The 14959-nt window shown below is 42.0% G+C and overlaps 1 protein-coding gene across 13 annotated transcripts; it reads left to right on the top strand.

Moving 5' to 3' along the window:
* Nucleotides 1-8790: 8790 nt before the first annotated feature.
* Nucleotides 8791-13595, top strand: LOC147608572 (uncharacterized). 13 transcript variants are annotated; one of them, XR_015264529.1, is made up of 8 exons: nt 8791-9192; nt 9794-9915; nt 10209-10296; nt 10383-10435; nt 10518-10620; nt 10740-11572; nt 12068-12205; nt 12717-13588. XR_015264529.1 is itself a non-coding variant. In XM_086789491.1 (6 exons), exons 3-6 carry the CDS (start codon nt 10270-10272, stop codon nt 12176-12178), a joined length of 294 nt encoding a protein of 97 aa, XP_086645617.1. In that variant the 5' UTR covers nt 8791-9192; nt 9794-9915; nt 10201-10269; the 3' UTR covers nt 12179-12245. The 13 variants fall into 11 exon arrangements, 8 of the variants coding, with proteins under 8 accessions (XP_086645617.1, XP_086645616.1, XP_086645615.1 ...); XR_015264524.1 differs by lacking the exons at nt 12068-12205; nt 12717-13588 and having other exon boundaries at nt 10740-11078; XR_015264523.1 differs by lacking the exons at nt 10209-10296; nt 10383-10435 and having other exon boundaries at nt 10740-11062; nt 11287-12205.
* Nucleotides 13596-14959: the final 1364 nt, after the last annotated feature.

Genomic DNA, 14959 nt, shown 5'->3' with positions numbered 1-14959 from the left:
TGAAAGGTCGTTCACGACATGAACAACTGTAATGTTGTTCACGGAGTGAACCCTTTTTTTGCAGTTTCACGTCGAATGCATAAGATCGAATTTTTCTCATTTTTTTTTGTATGCTCAAGCAGTCAAACATGCACATGGTGATGAGTGAATGATACATTGCTTACCTTGTACGCATTTGTGCAATCATTGGATAGAACCAAGGGGTCACCTGGGCACTTTTGGGTAATTTTTGATGCAGTCGTTTTAGTTCCATGTGGGAGTTTTTTAATGTTCCTTCCACCCAACTGAACAATTTTGTTACTACGTCTCATTGTGGAGGGCTTCCATCTGCATTTGCTTTGCTGAATTTCTTTGTTCTTACCCTTAAGTTCCCTGTTCAGTTCTGTAGACAAAGTGGGTACTTTTGTTACTCTCTCAGAATTCCCAACCCATTTGGTTGGGGTTGCTTTTTCCTCCACACAAGGGTTGGTGTGGTGCTTGCTTGAGTCGGGAGTTGATGTTGCACATTTTTACCACCTTCTTTTTGATGACTCGATCTATTTGTGATATTGGCTACTGAGTGGGGTTTGGGTACCCATATTGCTGCATTGCCTTGATAGTATCCTTATGCTCGCAGTAGGTCCTTTCAGACCCATTGCTCACGGGCTCCTTGAGGTCTCTTTGGATGCTTGGAGTCCTACCAATTGGTTTGAGTCAACAAGGTCTGACTTTTGAATTGTTTGTAGGCTCTTCTTGGGTTCCTTTTATCATCTATGGTGTCCATCTTGTTTGGTTGATCTGTTAGTTGGTTCTTGGGCACCCACTTCTATGTACCCTTAGATGTCGGGTATTGTGTGGGTAAGCGTCATGGAACGGTTGCTGGTTCTGTCCTCTGAGGTGTTGCCATTGCACTCGTTGTTTGCTCATCGGTTATGATGTGCTTCCCTCTGTTTGTCGAGCTCCACAAGGGTATGGACATGACCTTCTTGCCTGTGCTTATCAGTGCTGTTCATTCTTCCCATTGGATATTGCATTTACTGGCATAAATCCAAGATCTTCCTAAAATCATCTCTTCTTCCATGGAACCTGCAGGCATGACAAACACCTTCTCGACCAAGGAATCATTTTTGATGGAAATGTTAACATTTAAAAATCCCTTGGATTTTATGGCTATCAAGTGAATGCTACGAGCTTGCGCATCAGTGGGTTTAAGGTGGGGTTTACCTAATGCTACCCAGGTTTCATATGAGATCAAGTTATGACTTGACCCTGTATCTATTAATGCAATGCTTGTTGCATGGCCTTTAGCTGTAGTAAGTCCCACCTTGAGTCGTGCTGGCTCAATGTTTATTTCCCCTTCATCCAAAAGGGTCACAGAAGCCATGTTGACATGTATCAGTTTTTTGTGCAGTAATTGTTTGCCTTTGATCTCTCTAGCCTTAGCCTCTTCTTGTGCTTGTTGTATCTTTTCTTTTGCAAGCTGTTTCTATTGTTTCAAGAGATATTCTTGTAAGAGCATCTCTTGGGTCAGTGGTCCAAAGTATTTTTTTAATTTACTTCCATTGACATAACCCTCCATTTGGATGCCGTTAATTGTCTCAATTCGGACAGACCCCTGAGGTGTGATTTTCGATACTCGGAATGGTCCCAGGTCTTGGTATTTAAGTTTCTTTTTCTTGGCGCTACCGACACCATACATGAGGACGAGGTCCCCCGTTTCCAGTTCTTTTTGCTTAAGGTTTTTGTCAAACCAATGTTTCCTTTGTAAATTTTCAACCATGAGTCCATGTGATGCTATCAGTCTGGTCTCATCAAACTTTTCTAAGTCAATTAGCCTTTCAACTAATGCATCCTCCATTAGATGCTCTTGTACAGCAATCCTTAAGCTTGGGACTAGGTATTCCATAGGCATAACTGCTTCCACACCATAAGCTAGACGGAAGGGATTCTAACCTGTCGCGCTACCTTATATAATGTTTGATAGGCCCATAGGGCTGCTGTCAGCTTATGTTCCCAGTCTGTTTGACTTGCTTCCAAGGTTTTTGTCAAGATAGTAAACAAAATCTTGTTTGTATTCTCTACTTGACCATTGGCCTATGGATAATAAGGTGATGATTTTCGATGGATCACTAAGAATCCTGCAAGTAAATGATCAATCACCTCATTGATAAAATGTGTCACAATCACTTACCAATTCTAATGGTCAGCCGAACCTCGAGATGATTTGCTCATATAAAAAATTTACAGTTGTTCGCGCATCAGCTCTCTTTGAGGCTATGGCTTCTGCCCATTTCGTGAAATAGTCCGTGGCCACGATCACATATCGGGCTTGGGATGGATGTGTCGCTGGACTAATCGGTCCCACAAAATCTATCCCCCATTTCTCAAATGGTTGTCTTATAATAATAGGGGTGAGCGGCATCTTGTCTTTTTGCCGTGGAATAGCGAAACGTTGACATTCTTTGCATCTTTGACAAATTCTATGGCATCTCTGAATAACGTAGGCCACCATAGTCATGCTTGAAGCACTTTTTGAGCTGTGATTTCTCCAGCAAAATGCCCGCTGCTATCCCTGAATGAGCCTCTTCCAATATGGTGATGAACTCATCCTCTCTAACGCATCGTCTCTGAACACATTATCTTTTCCTACTTTATATAGTTCTTCCGCAAATCAGTTGATAAGGTGCAGCCAGCTTGATAAGCCGCCACATTTTATCTTTATTCAAAGGTATTTCCTTGCGAAAAACCATAAGCTTCACTCCATTTGGGTACCATGTCCAACTTAAATAAACAAGCATTAGGAAGGTCATCCATCAACACCAGTTGTTGCCAGTTCCCCATTTGGAATTCTTGACATGTGGTCGGCCAACACATGCTGTGTTCCCTTCCTTACCATGACTGTAAAGTCAAATTCCAACAATAATAGTAACCATCGTGTGATTCTCCCCGTGGTACAAGGTTTATTTTACTAGGTATAGTAAGGCTTGATGGTCCATTTGTTAGCCAAGAGGTAATATCGATATTTCGACGGCGTAAACCATGGCCAATCCTTCTCTCTCTGTGGTGGTGTAATTCAACTCTGCATCATTCAGCTGACGAGGACTAGTGAAGCAAACTCGATAGTCCAATTTAAACTCACCAGGTGGGCTAGTACGCAACCAATAACAAAATTTGATGCATCAATATGAACGTGAAATATGAGATCCCAATTAGGGGGTCGTAGAATTGGCGCGCTTCCCAATGCTTGCTTTAGTCGATCATATGCTTCCTGACACTCCTCGGTCCACTCAAAGATAATGAGGAGCTTGTACAAGGGTTTGGTTATTTCAGTATAAAAAATTATGAAGTGGCGATGAACCTTGATTTTCATTCATCCTCTTTGATGTCGTGCATGCAAGCAGGTGACATGTAGGCATGGCGGACTGGATACAAGATATGGGGGAGCTAGGGGATCAAGATGCCCAAAGCTAGGGGGCGATTGGGTGTAGACGACTCTGATGAAATGAAGAGGACATATGATGGAGAATACGAGATGGAAGACAGGAAAAGGATACACTCTGATTGGGTAGCAAGCAAATTATGCCCCATTACTTCTTCTGTGCACTTACTCGGCTAGTTCTAAGGTATGTACTAAGGTCTCTGCTAACCTGGTAAAAAAGCAGGTGAATATGTTCTCCTTCTGTAGTGTTATATTATTTTGCTCTAGTAGGCCCTCCTTTAAGGTTGAGCTTGGCAGATGGCTTGAAGAAGTGTTGCACGAAAAGGTGGTGCTTCAGACCTTTTATCTAGGGAAAGGGTTTTTTAATGTCCTTTTCTCTAAAGGGCAGGCTGTCTGTGACCTGTTCTCCAAAGCCCCTCTGTTTATGGGCCCCAAATTGGTTCATGCAATACCATTTGATCCTCTCTTTGATGTAAACCAGAGCCTAAAAACTGCATATCCCGTCTGGGTTGAGTTGGTAGGCCTTTCTCCATGGCTTCAGCTTGCTATGGGTGGCTTGGTGAAATCGTTGGGTCCACCTTTGTTAATTTCAAAAGTTGAGGATTTTGGCTGTCAAGCAAACAACGTTTGCATATATTGAAATACTAGGGTTAAAACCCCAAAATGCATATCTTGGAATGCTAGGATTTTGGAGGTGGACCTTGGGGACCTTGGAGATTTGGGTAAAATAGAGCTAGATCTCAAGTTTGGGCCTTTTCCAGGGGCTTGTTTCAAATGCGGTGATATTGGTCATATAGCTAGATTCTGTGGTAATCAACCCAAAAGGGAAAGAGAGTTAAGAAAGAAAGGAGGCTAGGGACTCAGAAGGGAGAACGATTTAGACAGTCCAGAAACAGCCTGCTGACAAGGGATATGAGGACAAGGGAAAAGGGTTAATACAGGGAAGTGTACTTGTAGAAGGGGGCTGGAATAAGGTAACAGAAAAACCCAGAGGTAAATCCAGCCTAAGGACAGGATGAAAAAAAAACACAAGTTAAATCTCATGAGAAGGAGAAGGGCTCAGGCAGTACTCCTAGTGGACCACAGACCCTTGATATACTCAAATCCTTTTAGTTCATTAGGGGGAATGGATACTTCTTCCATGGAGAAATTCAATTGGCAAGTGGAGATAGCTCGGAAGATGGCCCAAAACCTTGCACCTGATGAGGGAGGTAGCCAAGAGGTGGAGATGGTCCTTGAAACTATCCTCCAATGAATAACAAGATATAATGAGGGGATGTACTTGGAATGTAAAAGGCATTAAGGACAAAAAGAAAAATGCAACCTTCTGGAGCTTAGTCCAAGAGTGGAAATTGTCTTTGTTAGCAATCCAAGAAGATAATCTTTTGGGGGAAAGAGTGATTAAAAGGGAGAAATCCATCAAGCTTAAGAAGAAGCTAAGGCCAAGGAGGCCAAAACTAAACAATTACTCCAGAAGAGACTGATACATGTCAACATGGCTTCCATGACTCTCTCGGATGAAGAGGAACTGAACATTGAGCCAGCATGACTCAAGGTGGGACTTACTACAACTAAAGGCCATGCAACGAGCACTGCACTAATAGATCTCATATGAAACCTCGGTAGCATCATTAGATAGACCACGCCTTGAACTCATTGTAGTGTGCATTTGATAACTACGAGAGCTAAGGAATTTTTAAGTGTTAACATTTCCATCAAAAATAATTTCTTTATTGGGAAGGTGTTTGTCATGCCTGCAGGTTCCATGGAAGAGGAAATGAAGGAGCAAAAGGTATGGCGTTGCCACCTCCTCACAACACACATGCTCCATGATCGTAATGCTGCCCTTTGGAAGTAGGTTAACGACTCACACACACAAGTGCAAACCTTAAAGGACCACTTGGCATCAGTTGAAGCCACACATAAAGATATCATAAATGAAAAGCTTGAAGGCCACGGAGGAGCAAGAGAATAGATATAAAGCGCTAGAAAGCAATAATATGGTCCTCAGCCAAACCATTGTAGAAAGAATTAAAGAAAATGTAGACCTTAAGGCAAAGACTGGGTGTCCTTAAAAGGAGTGCCTTCTCCTCAAAAGAGAAACACGATAGACATTTATTTAAATTGGCTCAAGAAAGAGATAATAGGGAGATAGTGGGAAGTATTAGGGATGAGAATGGATTAGTGATGCAAGATATAGAGGTGGTGGCCAGGAGATGGATAGAATATTTAGGGGCAACTCTGAGCTTAGCTCCAGATCTAGGTTTGCTGAGAATAACATGCTTAATCTTGTTAAACAAAGTATTGATATTGGAACATCCAATTGGCTTGAGAGGGATATTGAGCTTGATGAATGATGGGTAGCTCTAATTAATATGGGCAAGGAAAAGTTTGCAGGGCGGGATGGTCTCTCTATAGAATTCTTTATTTCATCCTGGCTGTCTATTAAGGATATAATATGCGAAATCTATAGAGATGCATTTAGTCTTGGAATAATGAACAAAGACTTAAAAGAGGGGGTTGTGAAACTTATTCCCAAACAAATTGCCTAGCAGGTTCAATCATTGAGACCTATTACTCTTTTAACAGTGGTATACAAAATTATGGCTAAAGTTATTGCTTTAAGGATCTCCCTAGTTCTACAGAAGGTGATATCAAAGAAACAACATGGGTTTATAAAAGGCTGATCCATTTATAATAATATCTTGGCTATTATGGTAGGGAGAGATGTAGCCATAAGAACCAATAAAAAATGCATCATGCTTCAACTAGATCTTGAAAAAGCTTATGATAGGATCCACTGGTCCTTTGTGGCAAGAGTCATGGAGAAATTGGGATTTGGTTTCAGGGTGGCTTCTTGCATATTCACTCTATCTTTGGGGGGTTTTTCTAGTCTCCTCCAAAATGGTAGAATAGTAGGGGATTTGAAATTAAGAGGTCTGTCAAGTAAGGATGTCCTTTTAGCTCCTCTTGTTTTTGCCATTACCTCTCACCCCTTAATTGTAGCTCTGGAAGAAGCCAATGAGAAAGGTAGGGTTGCTAGTCTAAGGTTGAGGAATGGGGAGCAACTCATTATTCAATGCTTTGCTGATGACTTCCTGTTGTTTATAAGGGGTGATGGGGATAACATGAGACAAGCTTTGTCCATTGTGCAGGAGTTTGTTGATGCCTTTAGATCCAAATACAATATTCAGAAAACTAAAGTGATTAGCTTACCAGAGGATAATGACTTTGATTTGGATAGGTAAGGATGTGAGGTATTCAGGAGGGGTCAGATTATTAGACACTTGGGTATAGCCTTTGGGGTAGAGGTTACCAATAAACAGCTCTCAGAGTGGGCCATTGAAAGATTTCTACAAAAGCTTAAGAAATGGGAAGGAGTGAGAGTCCCATTCCATGATAGGCTTGTTATCTATAATACAGTGCTGAATGCTTATATCATGTTCTTGGCTCCAGTGATTAATTTTGGAAAAGCTCAGTGGAACAGGATTATAAGCCCCATTAGAGACTTCCTGTGGAGGAATAAAGCCAATGGCAAAAGAGTATCTAGATGGTTAGCTTGGGACAAAATAAGTTTGCCTAAAGTGGATAGTGGGTTGGGGATTCTGCATCTTCTCACTCATGCCTCTGCCAAGATTGCTCTCCTTTTACCCAAATGCCTATCTCAGGAAGAAATATGGGCCAGAATGTTTAGAGAGGTGGTTGAAGATTCTCCTATCTCTCAGAAGGGAACGTGGATAGGACTCAACTGGTGAAACAAGCTTTTTTCCTTTGCCCCCCTTAAGATTTCAAACTCCCCATTTTGTAGCTTTTTATGTGGTAAGTGAAAGGAAATGCCGACCTTGGTACAGTGGGATGGGTGCTCAAGGGTCACATGAATTCCTTCTTTGATCTTGGGATTTGGTGGTCCCACAACTTTCAACCCCCTTTGGCTATTATGGTAGGGAGAGAAATTGAATAACAAAGAATTGAGAAGACTTGCAGATTGCTGGGAGTCTCAGGCAGGTTGGAAGGAGCTTGATTAGCTTGTCTTTGAATTTGGGATACAGCCAAGAGAAAGATTCTTGGTTAACCAGATTATGGGGGAAATCCAGAATGTTTGGGTCTCTATTGCTTTTGATGATTCCTGCTGGCTTAAGGACTAGATGTGGTTCAATGGGGTTAAGATGGACAAAGTCAGCCAAAGCCTTGCATTTAGAATTGAGATAAATAGATTTAAATGCTGAATATTGCAATAAAGCTTGGAAAGTAAAATGGAGAGCAGGGACTTGGAAAAAGAGATGGAAACTGATATGGGAGTCTAACATGCCTTTGAAATTCCAAGTATTCATACGGAGTGTGTGCTTGCTAGCACTATCAGTTGGATCCAAACTACTTCAAAGAAAGGGTGCTGCCCGAGGTGTAGATCAACCTTGGAAGATGGGAAACATACATTACGGGGGTGTCCTGCTATTAAGGGATTTTGGGCCAAGATAGGGAAATGGGTGGCTAGGTGTCTGGGAATTTAGGGGCTATGGGGTGATTGGGTTTTGGAAAGAGGGGTGGAATTTGAAGTGGTTACTAACTGGCTGTTTAGTATTATTAGATATGGCTGTTTATGGGAGATATAGTTATCTAGCAATAGTTTAGCGTTTCATAGGGGGGGGGGAACTGGTTTGAATGTCACTAAAACAATGTATAAATGTGTTCATTTGTGCAGATCTATATATTATATTAACAAGTTTAATGATACTAACACTCTCCAAGCAATTCAATCCCTTTAAGATGGAATGAGATGATATACAGTGCAATAGACCTTAGTACATACTAGGAATTCCTAACATAAGATTGTATGTAGGTTTGCCTAACTGAGGAGATGAAGATCAAGCTGCCCAAGTTTGGGCCCAAGACCAAAAGATGGTACCTAAAGGAAAAACATCCAGTCTATACATTTGTGGCATTTGTGGAGAATCCCTTGGGAACTACACTTGTAATTAAGGTTTGGCCATGCAAATGTGTTTTGGAAAAGCTCCCACCTAAGGGCTTCACCACTAAGCCCATGATGATGATGATAGCTTGTATGCAGTTAGGTTATCATGTATCCTGGAGTCAATCTTCTATTGTTTGGGAGGATGAAAGATGGGATTTGCTCTGCAATTTACTGAATTGTAATAAGTATGAGTTAGAGTGGCTTTGGGATCCAAATACTTTTCGTGGAAGCTTTGTAAGAAAACTCTGTGCTGTAAATAGGAGCTTTTAGTTATAATATAAATATTTTCTAAAAAAAATTCAAAAGATAAAAGGCCTTAAGGAAATGGTTTTAGAGTAGATGCTAGAATAAAGAAGATAGATAAATAGAATAAAGAAGATAGATTAGATGCTAGAATAGAGAAGATAGATAAAAGATGAAGATAGATCTGAAGTTGCGAACAATGCGCCTTGGCTTCCTCGAAACTCTCGCCTGAACAGTGCTCTTGTTGTTGCAAGGTGAGAAGAGATGTCATCTGGTTGGCTTCCTCAACTTTCTCGCCTGCACAGGCTCTGCATTGGCCATGGAATTCTCACCCACAACAGCAAAAGCGACAGCAGTATATTTGCTTGCAAGGTGAGAAGAGGTGTCATCTGCTTGGCTTCCTCAACTTTCTCGCCTGCACAGGCTCTGCATTGGCCATGGAGTTCTCACCCACAACAGCAAAAGCGACAGCAGTATATCACAGCACTTAAGAAAGCTGCGCCCACGAACAGCTCCGCCCAAATGAAGATCCCTGCCTTGAATGTCGCCCATTTGTCCCAAGGTTTGCCTTTGTGCCCCCTCCGCGCGAGGCTCTTCTGGGTTTTGTATTTTGTATATTCCATCTTCCATATTCCAGTTATAAAAGAAGAATTCAAGTTTTCAACAGTGACTTGATAGTTAGATTTTTGATGTAGCAGCGAGTTTAGGGTTGAGGTTGAGGTTGAGAGAGAGAGAGAGAGAGAGAGAGAGAGAGAGAGAGAGAGAGAGACCCTCACACCCCCTCCCCCTAAATTCTCTCTCTAGTCCTGCCAAGACCTGGTATTCTTCTTTAATAGTACCTGCCTTTAATTCCCGTAATGTTTTGCTTCATAATTGTTATGTCTATCATCACCATCACGAGAGCAGAGGGGCAAGGAAGGCTGATTTTGCATCATCATGGTCTTGCTATTGACATTTTACTTTGGGTTTCTTGCTGTCTAAAAGGATTTAATCTGGCAAAAATAAGGCTGGGTAGAATGATGTCTCAAACACGCTACACATCGTTGCCTTGTCGTCAGTTTTACTATTCAGAATTTTTGAATTTGTTGTTGTAAAAAAAAGCCTTAGTTGAGGTTTTTTTTCTGTGATTTGGATTTTGATGGCTTGCTATAACTCGAGTGCAGATAAAGAAGAGGGTGAAATGCTGGGATGTCATGTTTGGCTTCCTGCTGCTCCCACTGTGCCGCGACCAAGAGCATCATAAAATGCAGCATCATTGGCATATCTGGGCGACTGCATATATGAGGTGCTAAATGGATGCTTCTGTCCAATGGTTTCATTGGGATGGCATGAACACTGCTTAGAACTGCTTGAGATGAAGTTGAGCTGTTTTTTCTGAGAGTTTATTGCAATATTTTGATCTATCTTGAATGTTTGGATTATGAACACGAGCTTGCATTCTTGTGGCTGAATTTATGTATGTGTATGCCAAAGCTTTTGGATGTAGAATAAAGAAATGCCTGACGATGGAGCCTAGTTTGCACTTGAATTTTTCATGTCATTTGCTCATCTTTATTGATGTTATATGAAGGTCTGCAGCTGTATGTGCGGTGTCATTTTTTAACCCCCCCTCAAAGCATCGACAAGTATAATACTTGTCATGGGTTTGGTTTGCTGTGAAGCACAGGTATATAAGGGAACTTATGCTTACAATCGAATGAAATGTGCCTCTTCTCCTTTGTACTCATGTTTGGGATCTTATATTCTATGCAGGATGCCTTTCTCAAGACATTGTTGAAAGATGATTTCCTCTCAGAAGAAGAGAGGTGTAATATCTAAGTTACATTTTCATTTTTTTGGGCATATAGTTCATATCTCCTTGCTCAGCTTTGCTCTTTGTTTGATCAGGGATATAGTCCGGTGGGGAAAGAATGTGCAGACAAACCACAAAAGAGCAACCAAACGTGCTGGGACTGCTGTGTATTGCAGGGCTTCATCTTTAGAAACACTAGTAAGTCCAAAGCTCTTTGACATTGAATCTGCACACTTTATATTATTTAACCATCTTACATTCGTAGGCTTTCATACTTTTTAAGTGTTTGGAAGTGTGATAAATATAGCAACTTGCAGGTCTCAAAGGTGGGAGAAACATTATCAACTCGGCCATTCCACAGGAGTGGTGGACCCCCCATTGGCTCGTCTCCACTTCCGACTGTTAGAATTAGTGCATCTCACTGTATTTGGGTTGTGCCTATTTATTGGGCATTCATGTATTTTCTCCTTGTTTTGTAAGTCGTGAGCAGGTCGTTCTGTTCCAGACCAGTTGGCCAGGTTCACATCTCCGCTATATAAGGAGCCTTTTCATATTCACTTGTATCCATCCAATCCCGTGCACATTGTTCAACATCTCTTGCTGGCTATTGCCATTGTAAAGCTGATTGCTATTATAAAAGGTGATCTTGTCCACAAGGTCTCTCTACTCTCTCTCTTGTTCAGTTTATGCTTCTGCCTGGGCATTCTCCAACATGGTATCATTCGCGTAGGTTCCGGCTGCTCCATTTTTGCAATTTGCTCGCCGTTTTCATGATAATGCTGAGAGAACTGGAGATATGGACTGAATGTATGATGAGTTTATATATATGCTGTGTTGTGATGCTGGTCGGGCAGTGTATTGCAGTTGGCCAGATGACTGGGACCTCCACGACTACAATAAATGCCAAAAGATGGTGTCGGCTGGTGGTAAATGCTGTTGGCTGCTTACCACGGCAACCTGAGGACAAGGTGTCACGGGAAGATCTCCTTCTAACCAAGAGGGCCGTCTATGAACCCACACTTACATGCATCCTACTTGGCATGGTGATGGTGCCAACTCTACATAAGCAGTCCCACAATCACCGGGCAGCTAGGGATGTTCATGCTGTTAGGCTGTCTTTTGCATCATCTGTTGCTTGGTGGGCACTCTGGTAGGCCATTGCCTCTTAAGTCTTTCCAGATTCTCTTGTGCATTCTCCTGTGGCTTTTTACTATTTATGGCTTACAACTCACCCAATGTTTTTCAAACTCCAACCCCAATTACTCCTTCATAGGGAGTCCTTTAGATGGGTACACCAAATGTTTCAAATCTCTCTAGTTCCTGAACAAAAAGGTGTAATAATTTGGAAATTTGTCCCCAAGGTAGTATAAACGCAAATTTTTTTTTTTTCGTCATATCTTTTCACTGAATCTCGAGGTATTGCATCTCTCTTAGACAGATCAAGGTGTGCAAGGCAGGTTTCGAATGTCGCTCAACCCTTAAAAAAATAGAAATCAAAGGGATTTTCATCACGGGTTAAATAGCCCATCACTCGCATTCAATGTATGCTCCCGGCTACAGTGTGGGTGCAACCCGCGTCCCAGTGTTGGGACTTTGACCCCCTAATCCTAACATTTTAATCTGATATATTTAACTTTTTTGGCAGATTGGATACCTATACCTTACAAATCCTGGCCGGCTGCAAGAAATGATGAAGCAGCTTGGACTGAATTGGAACAATAGTGTGGACATCGAGAAACTCGAATTGACAAAATGAGCATGATGTTTAAGCATAAGATCACTGGTATTTTTAAATGTATAACTTTCTTGATTTTAATGGTTCATATTGGCTTTTTGTGTGTGTGTGTGTGGGGGGGGGGGGGGGGGGGGGTGTAAGGAGTCCGCACACACACTGTGGGTGTTACAAACAGTTATTGTGGCACACACACTGTGGGTGTTACAAACAGTTATTGTGAAATCTTGCGTAATTCTTTGCAATGATAAGCAACTGGCCAATCTATTTGATGGGTATTTTTAGAGTTCGTGGATGTGTCAAATTTCAGCCTGCTGGGCTAATAGATAATTTTAGAGTAGTTTAAGCAGATTTTAACCATGGTGGCATGAAGTACTCATTGCTTCTCTCCAAACCGGTCATGTGAATGTTGAAAGAAATGGTGCAGTTTTGTCCTCCGGATTGGAAGACCAAGGGAAGACTGACATCTGTTGAAATCTGGGGCCTTATTTTATCATTTTAGGTCTTTCTTGAGCAGGGCTAACTTCCTTTTTGTGATTTTTGTTTTCTTGATGTTATGGAGAGGAGTGCAATAGGGGTCCTGATAAGCTTTGTGGCACTCATGAACTTGAGCCTGACAGTCCTTTGTAAATTCCTTCAACTGATCGTGCAGTGCTTGCACCAAGTCTTTAAGATTTTGGAGGGGGTTGCAGACATCCATGATGGTGGGCAAGGCGAGGAGGTCTGGCTGTGGTTCTCCTCATAGTGGTTGCAGACATCTACCGCTGTAAGTTGCTGAGTTAGAGACTCCTTTGCCTCTTTCAGTTCCTGCAGCACTTTTAACGGGGAGATGGTGCATTGGCCTCCTTGACTTCTCCTTTATAAGCATTCCCCTTCTTTCTCTTGGAGGGATCCTTCGACCCAAAGTTATTACAAATCTTTTTCGGAGGACGTCCCTAGCAGAGAATCCTTATTGACTGTCGCACTCAAAAAACAACTAGAATGCCTAGTCATAGTCTTCCTCGTTGAGGGAGACTTGGGCTGTTGCTGTAACTATTTCTTCTTATTCAGTGGGTACCTCCTCATCCTCAGCTATGAGATTTGCGTGATGCTTTTTATTCTCTTTTTTCAGTTTTTTGAAGCTGTTGGCGTCCTTGTGCCCCATTCTTTTGAAGTACTTGCATTGAATCTTCTTATTACTCCATTTCTGTGCTCCTACAAAAGCTTTGTTTTACTAAAGACTGGTGCTGGCTGTTTTTTTTTCTTCCCGTTTCTATCCTTTTCAAGAAGCAAAGCCACTAGGTTTTCAAAGCTTGTAGTTGCCACACCAAGGATTTCCAAAGGCTGCTCAAATCGAGTGACCCCTCTCATACTCTTAAAAGAGTACCACCACCTGGTCTTTGTCATTGGGGTCACATTTAATTGTTGCGTTATTGACCCAAACAATCACTTAACTTATCATTTTTATCCATTTTAAGATTGTAAAACTTGAGCTTCAAGAAAAAGTGAGTGATTTTGTTTCCAAATATGTCCTCTAGTTTCGTCCCAATTTGGTTGGCTATGGTCTTGAAGTTTATGTGATGCACCAAAGAATCTGCGAGACTTGGGCCAATTAGGGCGATGGCTTTCTCGTTTCTCTGTCGCCACACCTGGAGCAATATCTCTTGGATCGTCATCATCTCTCGAAACTATCTTCGATACTCCCTCTCACATAAGCACGAGCTGCATCTTGGTTTGCGATGAAACCCAGCACCAGAAAATTTGTTGATTGTTGTGAGTGATGTGCCATGATTGTTGATGTAGAGGCAGCTCAAAGGCTAGTGATGATGGCTTGGAGGGGAAGGCTATTGTAGCTCTCTCTCAGAGTGGAGGTGTTGGGCTTCAGAGAGCAGTTGTGTTGGTGGGGTGGAGGCGAAGCGGTGCATGATGAAAAAATGGCATGTTTTGGATAAGGCCCTCAGAAATCAAGCACCGTCCGACACCTGATAGAAACAGGTGGCTGGTGGTGGCACTATGAGGGTTCATCTGAAGGTCGGGTGTCCACGTCGTCAGACGCATGGGAAACCTTGCTTTGATTGGAGAGAGAGAAAACAAGCTCTAAATGAGAATATTTGCACGACTCAATGATAGGGATTTGATTGATGTGTTGAAGCTCATCAAGCACAATGTTTTTATTGGCATAGGCCTTGATGTTTTAAATCACACTCACAAATACACACGACATGTCACACTTATCTTATCCAGATATAATGGGGTGTTCACACCTAAGCAAGTCTTTACACACATACACATGAATAAGGTTACACACATAGAAGATGACTCAAACATGAGATGTATACATTGCACATGAGGCTTGAAATGCCCAACACCCATGTGGTTGGCCATGTAGATGTGAGGCCAAGAGACCTTACCACCTTCCTTTGCTAGGTTGATCTAGCCTATCAGCTTTGGGGAGATTAATGCCTGCACATGCTTCAGATTCACCAACTCGTTATGATCTGAATGTGCATGCGATGGTCTGCAATTGTTGAGCAGGTACTCCTTGATGGTCTAGCTAGAAGAGGAGTGCCCTCATATGCCCTTGGTAGAGAGAGAGAGAAAAGAAAGAAAGAAAGATATATTAACGTCTACGAGAGGCCAAAGTCGGCCTATGAGACAAAAAATAATACAACTGTGTTCTTCCGGTCATCGGAAGAAAAGAAACAAAAGAAAAAGTGTGCATGTGTCTGGATACAACTGTGAATCATCATGGATCGGTGGAGCCCATATACAAACAATGTAAGGGGGGTGGGGATGTGGATGGAGTGCTAAGGCAAGATGCATCTC

The sequence above is a fragment of the Cibotium barometz genome, chromosome 53 (assembly GCF_041138505.1).
Source record: "Cibotium barometz isolate CiBa-2024 chromosome 53, ASM4113850v1, whole genome shotgun sequence".
Taxonomy (NCBI): domain Eukaryota; kingdom Viridiplantae; phylum Streptophyta; class Polypodiopsida; order Cyatheales; family Cibotiaceae; genus Cibotium; species Cibotium barometz.
The sequence above is the reverse complement of the archived record's forward strand: the minus strand, read 5'-3'. Positions and strand labels throughout refer to the sequence as shown.